The sequence below is a fragment of the Gasterosteus aculeatus genome, chromosome 17 (genome assembly GCF_964276395.1).
Source record: "Gasterosteus aculeatus chromosome 17, fGasAcu3.hap1.1, whole genome shotgun sequence".
Classification (NCBI taxonomy): domain Eukaryota; kingdom Metazoa; phylum Chordata; class Actinopteri; order Perciformes; family Gasterosteidae; genus Gasterosteus; species Gasterosteus aculeatus.
In genome coordinates this window covers 4,531,081-4,549,031 of record NC_135705.1, presented here as the reverse complement: position 1 = coordinate 4,549,031, position 17,951 = coordinate 4,531,081, and the positions used below count along the sequence as shown (strand labels likewise).

The window sequence follows — 17,951 nt, the reverse complement described above, 5'->3', positions numbered from 1 at the left end:
TGCATGACAGTAGACAGTATGACAATGGGCACTTAGGCCCTCAGGGCAGATTCACAGGTGTCCCTCCAAGACTTGAGGGCTGATCCGCCGTCGTGGGGCTGGGGGTCGCTGGCTTCCTTTCTCAGGTGGTCAAACTTGAAGGAGATCTTGTTGTGAGGGTCAAAGAAGCGGCCGTTGCCCAGGTCTCCATGCTCCGTTATCAGCACCTTCAGGGGACAGAGAATCCTGCTTTTTAGTCTTCGAAATGTGGAATTAATTTGGTGGTTTCAATGAGATAATTGCTATGAGTTAGTAGAATAAGGCTATGGGTTAGTTTAAAATAAAAGAATAAAGTACAGGTTAAAAATATTTAAAAAGTGCACTAGCGAACAGGAAGTGACAAAAGTGACGAGTGAAAAGTGACAACTCAAAGTGACCAGTGGAATGTCAGAGTCAGTCACTCCAAACGAAGAATATAATCATTATATTTTCAAGTGCACTGTTGCTTTGTGTGTGAGCATTTTGAGAATACATATTGCAAACTTCTATCGCTGATCAATTCTGTTGACTGTCAATTACAGCTGAAATAATTTGTGAATGTATTGATTAGTTGATCTATTAATTCATATACAATTACATTAATATAAAACAGTTCACTAACAATTACTGTTAAATAATCGTTTTGTTAAAAAGTAATACACGTGACGTTATTTATGTTTTGCTATCACATTTCCAATCTTTCCAGTCGCCGATATGATCTCTCACCAGCTGGAATGAACGTGTGCTTTGAGAAGAAAATGATGACACGTGATCACAAGCTGGAAACGCCCATCTCACGTGACCCCCACGCGGCTCAGGGAGCGTCAACAATGACGCGTCTGAGGACGTGGAGCCTCCTCGCCGCAATAGTCGGGAAGCGGGTTGGAATTCAACAGCTGAGCTTTGACAAATAAAGAAACAAGACTTTTGCGCTTAAGTTGTTCGTTCCAACTCGGCATTTTATTCCGCCGACCGCCCCCCCCGCCGTCTTTTTCTTATGTGAAACACACGCTGACGTTTCCTCCCGGCACCCGTCCAGAATGTAACGTTAGTTAAGGTTTCTGTACACCGCGAACAATCCCCGAGGCGCGCGCAACACATTAGCTGTTAGCATCGCGGAAACGTGCCGCGTATTCGCAGCGTCGAGGAGACCGACGGGAGGCGGTCGGTGAACCGGGTGAACTTCCTCGTCGGGAGCCGGTGGAGAGTCAGCTGCGGCGGCTTGTGACACGACGTCATGCCGCTCAAAGAGTCGCTCGAGTCAGGACTGGACTTTGTGGAGTTTCTCGGGGACCGAGCATCCACCACCAGTAAAACAGAACTTCGCAACATCTACAACTCTGAGTTCAGGGGCAGGTAATGTCAGGCTGCGACAAAAAATGTAAATAAAATAAAAAAATAACACAATGCGGTGGTTTTAACTTCTTTCCGTGTGCTTATGTTCACAGAGAAGGAATTAAAGACCCTTCCTTTAGCAATGTCCTCTACGCCCTGGTGAAGTTCCAAAAAGCAAGCGCGAGGAATGGGGAGATCTACATAAATGTCAAGCCTCAGGTGAGATTTGCCTTTTGTTTTCCTTTGTTGAGGGAGCAGGACTGCACACAAGAGTGAAGAAAATAGATGTCAAGTGTCATTGTATGCATTTGCTTATTTACTTTTGAAACACCACCGCAGGTCCGAGTGTATTGCGACCAATGGAGGAGGCCCCGGGCCCCTCAGGCTCCACACACTCCAGGTTCTGACTCTCAGACGACGACGGATGGGACGCCGTCGTCGTCGGCCTCCTCTGGCCCCTCAACTCCCATGAAGCCCGTGCTCACCCCGAAGAAGAAGCTGGCTACGGAAATCCTCCACAAGTTGCGGGTGAACAGGTGCGCGTCGGCCCTTTTGTAGCGTTTTACTGCCATTTGAAATTAAGTCTATTTTTTTTTTATTGTCCGGCCTTTCGTGTGCACTGACATAAAGAAACGGGTGATCTTCACGCTGTGTTCATAACATGCAACTGTAGGTTCAGTTACAGTGCATATTGGGGATAAAACATAAACATTGATTATAATATGAACCTACATAACACACTTTCATAGAATCACACAAACGCTAACAACAACCGAAGAAATCTGTACCATATGTTTGGAAAAAAACGGAACCAGCTTTGCCGTCATATTTCTGGTGGCTTTTGAAGGTCAAGGTTCAATTTTATTTTCCTGTACGACAAAAGGTCAACAAAAATGCAGTTAACGCCCTCTCCGCCCTCATGATAGGGTGGAATAAAACGGGCAGGAAAAAAAAAACGAGTTAATAAAAGTAACAGGAAAGGAAGGAAGGAAGAAAAACTACATTTTTATGTTCGATATATACTAACATAGTTGGATTTAAATACACACAAATATGCAAGTAATAGTGAAAAAAACAACATAATTACAGGAGGGAATCTGTGTTTTTCTTGGTCCTGTGATAGACTGTTGACCTAAGGGCCCCTGGGCAGATTAGCGGTTAAAGTACTAAAGATCAACTGTGTCCTCAGTGCGGATCCTGCTCGGGACATTCTGCAGCTTTTCAACCGGCCGCCTGCTCTCATATCCCATATCCAAATGTAGCAAACCCCTTGAAGAGAAATAATGGGATTCAGATTAAATTTTCAACCCTGTGAAGATACTCAAAGACTTTCATTTATCATTTATCTGATAGAGGACAGACTCCGTTACACAACAGATGGGAGTGTTCGACTCATACAGTGTTTTCTCTCTCAGTTCCACGCCTCACAGTTTGTAAACTCTGCAGCCTGACGACGACCCTCTTCCCCTACAGGAAGAAGTTGACCGCTGACAAGGGGGGCATTGAGATCACCTCGGACCCCGTGGCGAGCGGCGGCGGCAAGGTGCAGTTCACCGTGGGTCGTCTGAGGGAGCCGTTCCTCCTCAGGTTCCACATTTTGAACAAGGGCCCAGACTCCGTACACTTCACCTCCTACACGGCCCTGCACAAGATCCGCTGTTTCACCCTGGAGGATGAGAGGAGAGTGAACCGAGCCGCCCCGCTGTTCCTCTGTCCCGGTGAGACCACTGACCCCCCTCCCCCCCCCGGCTCTGTTTTTTAAGGGAGAGGTATTTGACGCTCACGTCTCCTCCTCTTCCGCCTTCCTTCTCTCACAGGAGAAAGCTACGAGGTCGTGGTTTGTTACAGGCTCAACCACTACGGGTATTTCCCCGCCACCATGTACTTTGAGTTCTGCCCCGATGGGCCGGCGTCGGCGCCCTTTTGCATCGTGAGGGAGATGGAAGCAGTAGCCGCGACCCCTCTGGCTGAGGAGCTGGGGCCCGTGGCTCCTTACGAACCGTTCCAGAGGGTCACGTACAAGCCCGTCAACACTGTGCTAGTGGAGGGGGTACCTCCTCAGAGGTAAGGTATAAAAAGATGTATACGTAGATGCGTGGATTTGGGGGATGGCTGAGAGAACTCTTCTTCCCTGATAATGGGAACCGATCAACAAATGGACCCAGAACCTTTCACACAAGTGTGCTTTTATTCATGCGTGACGGGATTTGGTTTTGTTCGATGCAGATCTGGGGCCCAGCCTCCGAAGGCGACGGTGAAATCAGGAGACTTTAGGTACCCTTATTATCTGAAGGAACTGGCTAAACAAAGGATGGAGGACTCTGAGTACCTCTCTCCAGCTGCGAGGCAGAAATTGGCTTCAGTGAAGTGAGAAACCAAGCCAATTATTTTCAGCGATATCTATTTTGCGGGCTGAACTCCCCGATGGGCACAATGTTTGAGTGCGTGTGCTTTGTGCCCAGGGGTCTCCTCGACTCTCCCTTGCAGATGAAGACATATGCTCAGAGATTAAGCCTCCTGCTGCACCTGGAAGAGATCCAGATGGAGGTGGACATCAGGAAGTACGACCTCCACGATCAAACCATGATCCAAGACCAGAGCAACAAAAAACTCCTCGCACTCAGAGTAAATCAGTCCTCACCTTCTTCTGATCTGCAATGAAACAAAAAACAAAACACAGCTGTTTATTCTCCCAACAGGTTCCTGGTGTAGCTGAGAATCGTCCGTCTGTGCTACGAGGAGACTGTCTCAGGGTGTCCAAATCAGGGGACACGGTCCAGCCGATCACCGTGTACGCTGGGTACGTCCACAGAGTGGAGCTGGACAGCGTGAAGCTGGGCTTCTCAAAGAGGTACGAGCCGAGCCGCGGACCCTCGTCTGTTGGGGCACCCGGTCTACGCCTCAGGCGGTGAATAAAACACCTTTTCCTCTCATTTTGCCCACGTTTCAGGTTGCTGCAGCTTTGCATCGGCAACATGAAGTTTGACGTCGAGTTCACTCTCAACCGGCACTCCTTGAGGCTGCAACATCGGGCCGCGCAGCTGGCGGTAAATCACGGGCTCGGCGAGGTGCTGTTTCCGTCTGGGGCGGCGGTGGCTCAACGCGCCACGCCTGAACTCCGGTACGGTGCCTGCTTGCACCCAAAGTTCAAAGATCTTCTACGAGCGCACAAAGCAAACCACCTCAGAATCTGTATCTCGTGTGCCGGTAGAGTAAAAGGAGCTCGACGCCATCTGGTATAATTGATAAGAGCGCATGAACTCCTGGTGACGAGAGAGTGAGCCCAACAGCCTCGGCTCTCCGGGATCTTATCCGCCATATCGTAAGAACGGGCCGTTCTTGGGTGAAATGCCACACGCCTGCATTGAGTGGATTAGGGGAAAAATATCGAGGATCGCCGTGTCTTTTCGGACGCACGCATGAAGTGTAAAGTGTTTCACCGGCGCGCACGGTTTAAAGACGCGTTCTCCTATCGTCACTCTCCAGGATGTTCAACCAGCAGCTGGAAAACAATCCGGAGCAACGAGCCGCGGTGCAGCGCATCGTGGCCGGATCGTCAAAGCCCGCCCCCCATCTGGTGTTTGGACCCCCCGGAACTGGAAAGACGATCACCATGGTCGAAGCTATGCAGCAGGTATTAAGTCTTTCCTTACTGGACAAATATGATGTCACTTCTTTTGGCGGGAGGGAAATGGCTATAGAAAGGGGTTGGGGTGCTTGGTTGCCACGGAGATGCCACTGTCTGTATAATCCAATGAAACCGCACCCTCATATTTCTAAATCAGATTTAATTTTTGATTGAAGTCTCAGTAGAACAACAGCAGGTATCTTTTCACACCCGTTGATTATTTGTTCGTGAATATTTATCATATTGATATTTTAGACTTCATTTAGAGTGTTCTGAAACATAAATCACACATCTATGTGTTTAAAATAGACTATGACTGGTCAAATTACTTCCATGACGTACACACTGCAACAACATTGTTTCTGATTTTCTTTTCAGCAAAGCGTCAAATTATTTGTTGGTAATGACAAAAGTGACAAATTTCCCTTTTGCTTTTGTCGACAGGTCAGCCTTGCAGACCCGTCAGCCCGCATCCTCGCCTGCGCTCCTTCGAACAGTGCGTGCGACCTCCTCTGTGAGCGACTGATGGTTCACACGGATGCTTCTCAGATTTACCGCGTCTACGCCAGCAGCCGAGACCCAAGAAGCATCCCCACGACCCTGCTGGTGAGCATCCGTTGGCTTTTCTAGGTCCACGGCATAATCCGGTTACCGCATATAAACAGGCTGTGATTGGTGGGGAATTGCAAATAAACACATTTAAGCTTTCGATATCCTCTGATTTAGAACACATGTGAACACGAATCATCAAATTAGGTTGTATGTTGGTCCCTTAACATTCAATAGAATAGATAGTAATTCTGCATATTAAGGCATTGTTAAAGTAAAAGTGTTTTGTTTACCCAAACTGTGTGAAGAACAGGTATACTCTGGATAGAACAGCATTATATCTGCATTTTAAGTGTATTTTCTCATTTTTTTTGTCCCTTCTAGACAAATTGCAACTGGGACCAGACCCAGGCGGGTTTTGTGTTTCCAGAGAAAGAAGTTCTGATGACATACAGGATCATAGCTACTACAATGGTCACAGCCGGCAGGTAAGCGGCTTTTATCAGTATTTATTCACTATGCTGCTCTAGTTGGCTTTTGGCATTGTCCTTTAGTTTAAACTGTAATTCATTTCCTTTTACACTTGTTATTATGATAATATTTGTGTTTTGTTTTCAGGCTGGTGTCCGGAGGAATCCCAGTCGGCCATTTTACCCACGTCTTTTTGGATGAAGGAGGCCAGGCCGTGGAGCCAGAGTGCGTCATTGCCATTGCAGGTAAGCAGCTTTTTGCGGTTTCCAGACGTCAATTGTCGGACTAACAGTACATCTGCGTTAAATCGAACACATCTGTCAGTACGTTCACATTCTTACGATCTTACGATTAAAGGTCCCCGATGTATAAGTTGGTTAGAGCTTCCCCAGAGCAGAAAGAGGTGCATCTTGTCCCCGATGGGTCTGACTTTGTGTCTCAGGTCTGCTCAGCACAGAGAGTGGTCAGCTGGTGCTGGCAGGAGATCCCAAGCAGCTGGGGCCGATCCTCCGGTCCCGTTTCGCCCAGCAGTATGGACTTGGTAAGTAGTTGTTGCTGTGTGTTCAGGGTCCAGGCACCACATTATTTGGAGGCACAGAATGTAAGTCTGAGATAATTGTGTTTGTTCAGGGCTGTCTCTGCTTGAGAGACTGATGAAACAGAACACTTTGTATCAGAAAAACGCAGAGTCGGGGCACTTTGACACCCGTTTTGTCAGCAAACTGCTTCGAAACTACAGGTACGTCTTCTGTTTTTCACCTCCATTTTGCTTGTTATAATTTTAATTAAAGCTCTACAGCTTTTCTTTTTTGATTCTTTTTTTTTTTTTTTTTAATTAAGGTCTCACGCTTCCATTCTGAAAATCCCCAACGAGCTCTTCTATGAGAATGAACTGCAGGTGTTTGCTGACCGGGGGGAGCGTGAGACCTACTGCAACTGGGAACACCTACCCCAAAAAGTATGGCTGCAAGGATATTCTGTTTAGTAATTTCTCTAAGCTTCTAAAATGACATCTCAGCAGTGATATCGTCCTCATACATAGCAAACCATTCAAAATAGTAATAGTTACAATGTGTATATATATTTATAGTTACATGTGAAATGGCAAAGTACAAATGATCTACATTCAAACCGAATACAAAAAGTGCTTTTCTGTTGCATCATGGGAAGTGTATGATAAAACTTGACCCACACCAGGGGACTTTTAAGTCAGGATATTTCCACCTGTGCTGCGCTGATTTGGGGCCATTTCATTTTGTATCCGTCTAGTTGTATCCCTAGTTGTATGCATGTAAAGAAATAATTATTTGGACCTTCTTGTTGTGAGGCGACCATGCACACCGCTCGGGTGGGTAACCGACAGCCGCTCGCTCTCTGGTCACTACAGGGTTTCCCTCTGATCTTCCACGGCGTGATGGGGAAAGACGAGCGAGAGGCCAACAGTCCCTCTTTCTTCAACGTGTGTGAGATTGAAGTTCTGGTCGACTACCTGACCAAGCTGATGGAAACGCAAGGAAAGGACGGTCTCCCCAAACTCTCGGCTAAAGACATCGGCATAATCGCCCCTTACAGGAAACAAGTGGGTCTGACCGCCATTCAGTCGTGTTTTCTACAGTTGTGGATGAACAGTTTGAACACGACGTCGGCAACATTCTTACTTTTCTTACAGGTGGAGAAGATCCAAAAGGCCCTGAGGTCCGTCGCAGCTCTGAAGGGATTGAGTGATCTCAAAGAGCTGAAGGTTCGCAATGCCGCTCCTAACATATCCTCATCTGTTTAAGTGAAAGAAATACAAGGATGCTCATTTAAAGACTCGGCGGCATGTAAACAAGACGGGGACGTTAAAAAATGCTGTTCTCCTGTGTCCCTAAATACACACGTTAAAGGAAATACGGATTTTGTTATGTATATTATTTGAAACCCCGATTTGTACCTTTCTCTTTGCGCCGCCAGGTGGGGTCTGTGGAGGAGTTTCAGGGACAAGAGAGGAGGATCATCATGGTCTCTACTGTCCGCAGCAGCGTCAACTACGTCAAGATGGACAAAGACTTCAGCATCGGATTCCTGTCAAACGAAAAGGTGCGTTTTGAAATTCATTTTTCTTTCATATGAGGAAACCGGCAGGGTCTTTAATATATTTTTCTCATTTTCCTTTTAATGTGTGTGTGTGCATCTTACTGCAGAGATTCAACGTGGCACTGACCAGAGCCAGGTCCCTGTTGATAGTTGTGGGAAACCCTGTGATCCTCAACAAGGACCCCACCTGGGAGAAGTAAGGCCGAGATGTCAGATGGAATCCAAGAGGAGGATTCTTTCCATTTTAGAGAGAGTTGTGAGCCTTGTATGGGAATTTGATTGGGATTGTATTCTTGACCATCGAAACGGCAAAAAACTGCTCACGTCTGTATTGTAACAGCGGCTGAAGTTTACCCATTTATAGATTTAGTTTTAGATATCCATGTTTGTTTTTCTTTCAGGAGCACTACACGACTTTTGCACAATTTGTGTCTGTTTATTCACGTGCAGGTTCATCAGCTACTGCGTGCAGGAGAACGGCTACACTGGATTTCACTTTGACGACGCTGAAGGAGAGGACGATATTGTGTCACGGTTGGCAACCCTGAAAATTAGCGTGGAGTCTGACGGTCAGTTCAGATAGAACCTCAAGATAAAATCAAACAAATTGCCTTTGTCCTATTAAGAAATAAAAAATGTTGTCTTTGTGCATTTGTCATAGATCCTGTAGAAGAAAGCTTCCTGGACCAACATTGGAAGAATGAGCATTAACGTCTCTCAAAAGAATTTGCAGTGACAAATCAAAGACTTCTCCATTTACTTAGGATTCATATGCACTCTCTTCTGAGCTTTTGACATTGGCATCTAGTGTTTAGGAATATATCATTTTAATCACGGTTTAGGTTTTGATGTTTATGCTACAAATTAATCATTAAATCCTGTTCTTGACTTTCTCTCCAGTGGCTTTTTAAATAAAGTTTGGCACGGTAAAAAAATGACTTACACTTCTCAGGAATTCACCGTGGTCTTACTGCTGTTTGCATTTAACCTTTTAAAATGATCTGATACATGAAATAAATCTACTTCTGAACCACGTTGTCCTGGCAGAACAGTTGATGTAAAACCATACCTGAGGAGAGTTGACCGGATAACAATATTCACACAAAATCAGTCAAGTTTACAAAGCATTAGAATTTAAAATACTTTGGACGTTTACCGCTCGCTTAACTCAGTTTTCTTAACTTTATTTGTATACACAAACCACATTATACATGCTCAGGGACTTTTAATAGAGCTAAATAGTTCTCAACCTCAACTCAACCACACACTGAAAGCGTAGGAAGTTGCCTTACAAATGGCATAACTGATATGGCCGTAGTTTATGGAGATTACAAGCAGTGCAAGACGTCATTGGCCCTTTGGAGCATTGCAAGTCAAATCTATTCTGAGGGGAGACAAGTGTAACGGCAAATTCAGAGTGGACCATTGATATTCAACATGAGACCAAATGTTTATCACCAAGGGAAGCTCAAGTCCAACATGGATCCAGACGAGTAACACTAAACTGTTAAAGAGATATTACCTGCAGATATAGAAATATTTTTAGGAGAATTTTCCCACGATTCATTCTTGAAAGTATGAAACAAATTAGCATTCTCTACTTTGCCTGACAAGATGAGGCATAGGATTAAATATTAATAGCCGTGCTTTGTGCAGAAATGTCACTCTTGACCTGGTCACTGGATGTTTAGCATAGTGCAGATGGTCTATCCTGTTCTGGGAGAAAACTAAAAGGCACATCAGCGAAGGCACCACGAAAAAACAAAACTCAGTTACCAACAGTTCTGACAAGACACAGATTCCACCACTGGGCCAACGAGGTCCAACAGCTGGTGACCTTCATTTGTGCCGGAATGCAAAAAAAAGAAAAAGATTGAAGGCTGTTCCCCTCTTTCAACAAAAGAGGGCAGGTTTTAGACTTGGGCCTTCCTTTCAGTCGCTGTAAGGGATGCACACAAATGAGTACATCCCTTACACTACAAATAAGAAAAAGTGGGCAATGAAAACGGAATTAAATACATTTCTAAGCACAGTTATAGAGTTTATTCCTTGTATTTGTTTTTATTTTTTTTTGCATACAGTTTATGTCCGTTATTGTGAAGATAAAGTCATTTGGTGAAAGGTCGCTGCTTTTCGGTCCGCGCTCACAGCAGCTGGCAGCCGCCTTTCTTCTGAGGCTTGCGGACCTGCAGCGCCGCCCTGGTGGCCATCTCGAACACTTCCCGCACGCCGTCCTTGGTCTTGGCAGAGCACTCCAAATAGCCAAAAGCACAGATTCTGCTGGCCATGTCTTTGCCTTCTTCCGTCCTCACCGGCTCCTGTGGGGTTGGAAGAGAAATTGTTGTAAGGTAATATACAAAAAAAATTTTTTTTTAAACAGACAGGGATTAGTCAGAAAGACTATTTTGTCTTAAAATAACGTAAACATGTTACAGTAAAAAAAAGGTGTGAATTTAAGCATAGACCATAATAAATACTGAAGATGCAAAGGAGATTTTAACTTTTATTAAAACGCAAAGCATAATCAGAGCTGCAATCATTTATTCTTCAAAGCAGTCGTGACAACATTCCTGCCCACGCGAGTGTCGTTTCCATCACGAGGACCTGGATGGAGAACAGGTCACAACGACATGCTGTGTCACACTAAACCAATATGCTGCCGTTAATAGATTACTTACGCTGTCACAACGGGAAGTCATCTCAGGTAAAATAAAGTTAAATCGCTCCATTGACATTTAAGAAAATTGCTCAAATTCTTCCTTAGTTAATAGTTCATCGGTTTGCCCTTTATGTATGTATGTTGATGCTAGTTTCTCGAGGGCAACATGACCACAAAGCTTCCCCTTTTCATGCAGTAGTCAGCCATGTCTGTCATCAATATGAACATAAATAATTCAGAAGAGTTGTCGAAATGTTCCCACTCTGCACACAGGTCCCTACTTCTCCCCAATTAACCATGTGCGGTTTCCTTTTTCCCCCATTGATTGACCTTCAGAGGCTTTTGCACCTGCTTCATCTTGGCCAGCTCCCTCCGTGTGGGCTCATCATTCCTCAGGTCCCGCTTGTTCCCCACAAGGATGATGGGGACTTTGGGACAGAAGTGCTTCACCTCAGGCGTCCACTTCTCAGGGATATTTTCTGAGAAAAAAAAAAAAAAAAAGCATGTGAGCAGCACTAAACTCCAAAAACAAATATTACTTTTACACAGTACAAGTCGGGCATCTTTTAATGTTACAAAAGCTGTATTTTTCTATCCCAGCTAGGCATTAAAAACCCAAACTACTAGTATAGTTTATACCCAAACTGTCTGGGCTGTCGATGGAGAAGCACATGAGGATGACATCGGTGTCCGGGTAGGAGAGCGGCCTCAACCGGTCGTAGTCCTCCTGGCCTGCAGTGTCCCACAGCGCCAACTCCACCTGAGCGACATCGCAACAGAAACATACCAATAAAACAACAACTTTGATGGGAAAGTGGGAGATTAGCAAGTCCGGTACGCTAACAGAGCACAAGCATCAGTCAAATGGTCCCAAAATAGGGTTTCAGAGGGTTGGAAGGGGAGGGCGGGGGCTGCATGAGCAACCAGTCACGTTCCCAGTGGACTTGTTGTGCACCGCACACTTAAGATAAGAACATTTATTTTTAGAGCCTGCCGAATCCATCGAAGGTGCAATGGAAATGGTCTGTTACCCTCTGAGCGGCGGGAGGACCAACATTTTAGGGGATGATTGTTTGACTGGATGTTTTTCACTGCCGCCCGCCTGAAAGTTGAAGATGGATAACTGAAAAAACGTGGCCAAAAATACGACCAAACATGATCCCCACCTACTGGTTTCAATCATGGATCCCAACGTCATATTTCCTGTGCAGAACACAATAGTTAAACCCCCCTCCCTCCCTCCCGGGAGGGACCAGGACAGGAAATGAGAGGCGTTTATCGGGTAGAGAGGGGTTGCCAGAAGACATCCCTGTTCCCTGTGTGAACAGGAAGTTGGAGAGTAGAGTCATTTCCTGTTTTTGGCAAGCAGGGATCCTGCAGAGAGGGGTGGGGGGGCCCTCAACGGTACAAAACCCTTTGACATAACGAGCCATCTGCTGTTCAGACCAGCCTCAGTGACCAACAACGTGGGAGTCCGATCGGAGGATGTCACGCACGCACGACTTTGCAACCACATTGCAGAAACATTACTTCATTTACTTTGTTCAGCTGCTTTCTGCATGCAGGTGAAACAACAAACTGATTAAAAAAGAAACTACTTCATGACATTCTTGTTTTGACCGAACTGAACTTGAGCCACATTCGACCTTCGTGTCTCTTTTTAAAGCAAAAAAGCTAAATTTGTTCACTAATATTACATCTTGAAATGACCGTGAGAGCAAGCAGAAAGAACCACGTCTAGACTGCTTGCTAGAGCGTTAGGAAGGTACGAACCTGCTTTCCATCAACCTCGATGTCAGCGATGTAGTTCTCGAACACTGTTGGAACGTAGACTTCAGGAAACTGGTCTTTACTGAAAACAATGAGGAGGCACGTTTTCCCACAAGCGCCATCGCCGACAATGACCAGCTTCTTCCGAATGGCTGCCATCTCTGTCGGGAAACCAGCAGGAGAGCATAGACAGATATTGAAAAGAAACTCAGTTGCGTCAAGATGATCAGCAGTACTACAAAATACATTTTGCCATTATAGGCTGAACGTTTGCTTGACACAAACGGTCCCTTTTTTGTCATCTCCTTTGTGCATTGCAGGCTACAGATGTCTGAATCATTCCTCCAGATTGCAGGAACACAAGATAACGCTTATCTGCTCCAAAGCGGCCACGTGGACATCAGACCTTCATGTCTGCGTCACCTGAGGGGAGTGCTCCCTGATCACAGGCAGACCTTTAGCCAACAGATGACACATCAAGACAACAAAAGCTACACGAGGAGGAAGCTGGTGGGAGAGAAAAACTGGGGCGAGCAGGAATGCGACAGCCCCTCCCAGTTCGTTTCCCTCTGCAACGTGTGGAAAGAAAACGCATCCGGGAAATCAGAGCCGCTGGTAAAAGCACTTACTGGTGTCCTAAAGCAGATAAAAACCTGACCTCAAGTGCTCTTGTAGGTGGTAGAGAATATCCCGCATTCTCTCAAAATGCACAGACGAGACAGAAGCTAAATCTGTTCCACATGCTCATCAGTTACGCTGCACGCTTAAAAAAACGAGCTGTAAAAACTGGTATAAGCTGCAAAAAAATAAATAGATGCAATCAGCAAGAACCAGGGAGCACTGTTGCAACAGGCCTGGTTGAGGGGACCGGTTGAGTTGGTGGGGGCCGCGTAGGGAGGAGTAAGCGGCTCCCCGGGCCTGGCAGCAGCTGTGCAAATAGTCATCTGGTGCCTCACCTCATCCATTTCCTGCCAGACAGCGATCCTCTACAGTGGGGAAACACACTTTAGAGGAAGTTATCTTCTATCGAACAATCCATCTTTATGAAAACGCCCACTGTTTAATCTCTGCTGATGCACAGCAACACCAAAACTGATGAATGATCACGAACACGTTCAGATATCTGGATTACGGCCACCGCTTTTCACCTAGAGGCCTTCCTTGCTAAATCAAGATCTTGAACAAAAAACATATTATATTTAATAAAAGGGACAGTTTCTGCGATTGATTGCAGAGAAACTGGACGGTACGTTCAGCTGCACCGATGGCCAAGAGGAGCGGCGACGGCCTGGTGGTTCCAAACCAAGCGAGGTGGAGACCGCAGTACCGAGGCCTCAGGGGCTCCGCTGTGAAACGAAACCATCGCTCTCCTGAGGAGGAAGTTGGGCCGGTTGCAACAGAGTCACCGTAGTAGTCGTCGACTGTTCGTCACGCGTCAGCCAGCGTTCATCTGCTCCTCCATCACATCAAAGCCCGACGTCAACCTGACGCAATCAACTCATCTGCAAGTAGCCTCAGCTGGCTGACCTTTCGACCTCCACACGAGGTTCAACATCACGCCGGTGCGTCAATGCAACTTATTTGGGTCGAAGTGCAGACAAAATGCAGTCACTGTGATGCCAGACAATATCTATATTTTTTTTTATATAGTGAGCCTTTGATTCGGTGTACGATGCAAAGTTCAGATAGAAGTGTAAAACATTGTCTCATTAACTGCTGCACCCTCCAAAGTTGTATGAAAGTACTATTTCCATTATTGTGCGAACAAAAAGATGATACCATTTGCAGACTGAAAGTTTACATTACAGTAGATTCAAACGCAACACGAGGAACCCTTCAAATACAAAAAAAAGGAAAGCAGCATCACTTCCTACGACTATTTGCCGCCCCGGGTTGGTGGACACTACGCCCCTCCTTCCAGAAGGACGCTTCCTGGGGCCATCAGGGTCACGCAACAAGCCGAGCAGAGTCGGCGCGACCCTGAGAGCCAGACAGCCGACCGATAAAGAGGTTTCCTCCTCGATGAGGACTCATTCGCGTCGAGGTCCGTGGAGGACACTCGTCCACTAACCTTCTTTTAATGCATTTGACACCGACCGCAGTGGAGTTACCAATCAGGTGATGAACACGGAACGTTACCTCCTGGGTTTTTGGCATGATTTCCATTACAAACAAAGTTGTCAAAGAGTCCAGTCAAACTCTGACGTCATTACCAGCAGAGCAATGAAACCAGGGCTGTATTTGGACTGCGGGACAGATTAAGCATTCAGAGCTTACACGTTTTATCAGAAATCTTTACGGAAGAAGGCAAAACCCATTCGAACAAAGAAAAAAAAAAAAAAGCTTTTTAAAGTACATAAAACGGGACGGGATCCTTACCAGAACGCCCTTTAGCATCCAAACGACAACTCTCAAGGTGAGACAGGGGTCAAAGCTCATAAACTGGCAAAGACCTACATCACCGGCGGTCTACACCACCTTTAACCAGTTGTACTTTTTATCTGACAGGAGGCAACAGAGACCAGACCACACAGAGAGGACTTCTCAAAAACACTGGGTTGTTCAAGCACAACGTAGAGCTTGTGAGAGAAGTAAAGGACCCCAGTGAATACAACTGAAAGGTGATTGCCAAGTTCTCCTACAGAAAAGCAGGAGTGTAAAACACAGCATCAGGTCGGCTTCATCCAGTGACTGGGCGTATGGAACTAAACACCCCCACTCCTTCCTTTACTGGTGCCCCCCATGGAAATGAACAAATCTCCACAGCCAATGAAATGAAACCATCAGCGCCTTGAGGAAAAAGCAAAAACAAAAAGCGGTGTATCCATACCATGACGAGAGGCTAAACGGAAGGGGAGGCAGAAAGAGGCCATACGGCTCTGATGGAACAGACACCTCATAACTCACTTCTATTCAATAACTCGGCCAGACCAGATCTCGTCAGCATACGGGGGTCTGTGCCGCCAGAGACCAGCAGATTGAGCTCATGGGGCTTTTTTTCATGAGGAGAGAATCTGCTTCCATACGCTATTAATATTAATTTGGTTTATAATGAAAGGAAGTTCGCATTATAAACCAAAGGCTTTTTCTACAGGAAATATTCACATCTGAGAAGCTGGAACAGAAAATATTTGGCATTTTTGTTACTTCAAAAAAAGATTTACCAAAATGATTCATCATCTGGTGATCACCTATTAATTTACTTCATTGTTGCATTCACACAGTTTTGCGGTCATCATCAACCGCTTTCATTACGTTTGAACTTGTTGAGGAGGATGAGGACAATATTATAATTTAATTTAATGATTTAAAGTTTTCATGCATTGGACCTTCCTGTTGAACCCATATGCAATGAATGGGATCAGATATGGTTACACACACGCACACGCACACGCGGGCACACACACGCACGCACACACAATTTAGGAGTCATTGTTGGCAGGTCAAAGAAAGTCTTACACGACGAGCGTAAATAATGAGGGAAAGGAAGCGCTCCTATGAATAGAAATGTCTCATATTTGCTTATTGACGTCGCAGCGGCTGGATTCGATGCTCTGACTTAGAAACTTCCCACGTTGAAGCCTTCAACAGGTGTAACAAACACACGACTACCCGCGCACTGCTCGCTTACTTCATTACACTCTGGGATTAAACCGCCAATTAAGGAGGAACAAGCTGCGTGCAAGTATCAGTCAAATAAGAACGAAGAGTCAAACTTCAGCTTCCGGTTCATAATTACCTGTCTGCAGCCAGGTGAGACGTTTTTATAAATAATAATCCTCGCTTTCGACTCGCTGGTGACACAGACACATATCCGCGGACACACTCTGGGAAGTCTTGCTGCATTATTCGCTAATTTTATAGAGAAGGTGCTGAGAAACGGGGGCAGGCGACCAGGACACTCCCACCGATACCAGCAAGCAAGAGGGCGAAGCGCACCAAATACCGGTTCCGTTTAGGCCCTTTCAAAATAAAAGGGGCAGTCGCTACCGTTGGGTGGGGTTACATTTATGGGGATGAAATATCTTATCTTTAATGTTTGATCACCATAAAAAGGGACTCGTTGTGTTTTGTGTCACCTAAATTTAGATGTTTGTACCATGTTTCTAAAGAAGCCCAGGAATCACAATCGCTGCCTCCTGTTTATATTTAAAATATACAAAAGTTCTCCTTAAATATATAACAGAAGCATAAGAAACATGCCACCACAAGTAGAGAGATGTTTAATGAACATTTGTGCAAGGCTAAATCACTTTCCCACGCAGATGTGTTTTTTTTCTTTGATTTGATACGTTGACATTTTAAATGTTTACATTACATAATTTGCATCACTAAAGACAACTACTTTACTGGGTCCTCCATTATTAGACAGCATTTTGTTGTGACCTTACATTGTGCAAAAAAACAATGAAAAAAACATACAACTGTTTCAGGACTCTGTTAGGGACTCTGGTTTGTTACTTTGAAGGCCACTGATTGTACTTCCGGTGTTATTACTGTTAGTTCTAGCCAACTTGATGGAGCTGCTGCGGTCGCTGGGTTCCCCCGCGTGCCTCCTTCCCTTCCCCCGGTAAAAGATGACATCATCCGCAGGACAAGCAGACTCGTGCAACAGGACGGCTGGGTGTGTTTGTGTGTGTGTGTGTGTGTGTGTGTGTGTGTGTGTGTGTGTGTGTGTGCGTGCGAGGCACGTCTTATCGTGCATCCAATCTGTACGGAATTGAGTTTCAACATAAATGGTCAATGTCAGTAAAATACATTTACTCAAGCGTGGTAGTTAACAACAATTATGCAGTATGTGTACTCAACATATACGCCTCCACAACCTTTCAGGGGGAAATATTGTAAAGTACTTTTGGACTCTTTTTACATTCATTCTCAGTTATTCGTTCTTAGTTTCCTTACAGCTAAAGGTTTTACACACAAAGGCAATGTGGTGACTAATCAACTTATTATTGATTGAAGGCCCTGCACACCCTCACAGGGGATGTGACTTACTGTTGCTGATTAACACTGTGCTCAGGTTGAGGTTGGTGGGAAGAGGAAACATAGATTTTGATGTATTTTACCTCGAATATCTATTGTACATGCCTCTATCTGTGCATTGATGAAGCTGTTTTTTGAGTGGATCTGTTTTGTTTGTCACAAACGCATGAACTGATGAAAAAAAATGAAAACACTTGTGTGAGTGGACCGTTTTATATGCGTACATAGTCTACAATCTAAAGTGTTTATCAAAATTATGTTCCTACTTAATAATATAGTCTTATAAGTTTAAATAAGGCCAGAGAAGAAAATTACACACTATATAATCTGTGCATTGAGACACACAACAAACAACAGTTCATCCTTAAATGATTTAGATTCAGTGAACATGAACCACAGACACTTTTTTTATTGTTTGATTTATTCTATCATATATTTAAAAATTGTTATATTTAATTC

At 45.1% G+C, this 17,951-nt stretch overlaps 2 protein-coding genes across 3 annotated transcripts; one reads left to right on the top strand and one right to left on the bottom strand.

Moving 5' to 3' along the window:
• The first annotated feature begins 809 nt into the window (after nucleotides 1–809).
• On the top strand, nucleotides 810–9,107 carry mov10a (Mov10 RNA helicase a). Its single transcript, XM_040204896.2, has 22 exons — nucleotides 810–1,374; nucleotides 1,467–1,572; nucleotides 1,693–1,889; nucleotides 2,827–3,071; nucleotides 3,171–3,417; nucleotides 3,580–3,720; nucleotides 3,816–3,978; nucleotides 4,053–4,204; nucleotides 4,304–4,474; nucleotides 4,840–4,987; nucleotides 5,426–5,587; nucleotides 5,915–6,018; nucleotides 6,149–6,246; nucleotides 6,444–6,542; nucleotides 6,632–6,740; nucleotides 6,842–6,959; nucleotides 7,389–7,580; nucleotides 7,671–7,742; nucleotides 7,955–8,080; nucleotides 8,185–8,273; nucleotides 8,528–8,646; nucleotides 8,739–9,107. Exons 1-22 carry the CDS (start codon nucleotides 1,256–1,258, stop codon nucleotides 8,786–8,788), a joined length of 3,027 nt encoding a protein of 1,008 aa, XP_040060830.1. The 5' UTR covers nucleotides 810–1,255; the 3' UTR covers nucleotides 8,789–9,107.
• A 990-nt stretch (nucleotides 9,108–10,097) lies between these two features.
• On the bottom strand, nucleotides 10,098–16,440 carry LOC120835726 (rho-related GTP-binding protein RhoA-D). Of its 2 annotated transcripts, none has more exons than XM_040204901.2 (5): nucleotides 16,246–16,440; nucleotides 12,510–12,667; nucleotides 11,376–11,496; nucleotides 11,085–11,215; nucleotides 10,098–10,395 (listed from the first exon to the last, which is right to left on the bottom strand). In XM_040204901.2, the coding sequence occupies exons 2-5, from the start codon at nucleotides 12,663–12,665 to the stop codon at nucleotides 10,222–10,224; spliced, it is 582 nt and encodes a 193-aa protein (XP_040060835.1). In that variant the 5' UTR covers nucleotides 12,666–12,667; nucleotides 16,246–16,440; the 3' UTR covers nucleotides 10,098–10,221. The 2 variants fall into 2 exon arrangements, with proteins under 2 accessions (XP_040060835.1, XP_040060833.1); XM_040204899.2 differs by having other exon boundaries at nucleotides 11,067–11,215; nucleotides 16,246–16,390.
• Nucleotides 16,441–17,951: the final 1,511 nt, after the last annotated feature.

Coding starts and splice junctions, on each gene's coding strand:
- mov10a (XM_040204896.2), top strand. CDS start 1,256: ATGCCGCTCAAAGAGTCGCTCGAGTCAGGACTGGACTTTGTGGAGTTT. Junction 3,721..3,815: donor CAGAAATTGGCTTCAGTGAA/GTGAGAAACCAA, acceptor CTTTGTGCCCAG/GGGTCTCCTCGACTCTCCCT. Junction 4,988..5,425: donor TGGTCGAAGCTATGCAGCAG/GTATTAAGTCTT, acceptor TTTTGTCGACAG/GTCAGCCTTGCAGACCCGTC.
- LOC120835726 (XM_040204899.2), bottom strand. CDS start 12,665: ATGGCAGCCATTCGGAAGAAGCTGGTCATTGTCGGCGATGGCGCTTGT. Junction 11,497..12,509: donor TCGAGGTTGATGGAAAGCAG/GTTCGTACCTTC, acceptor GATGTCGCTCAG/GTGGAGTTGGCGCTGTGGGA. Junction 10,396..11,066: donor AGGTGCAAAAGCCTCTGAAG/GTCAATCAATGG, acceptor CCAACCCCACAG/GAGCCGGTGAGGACGGAAGA.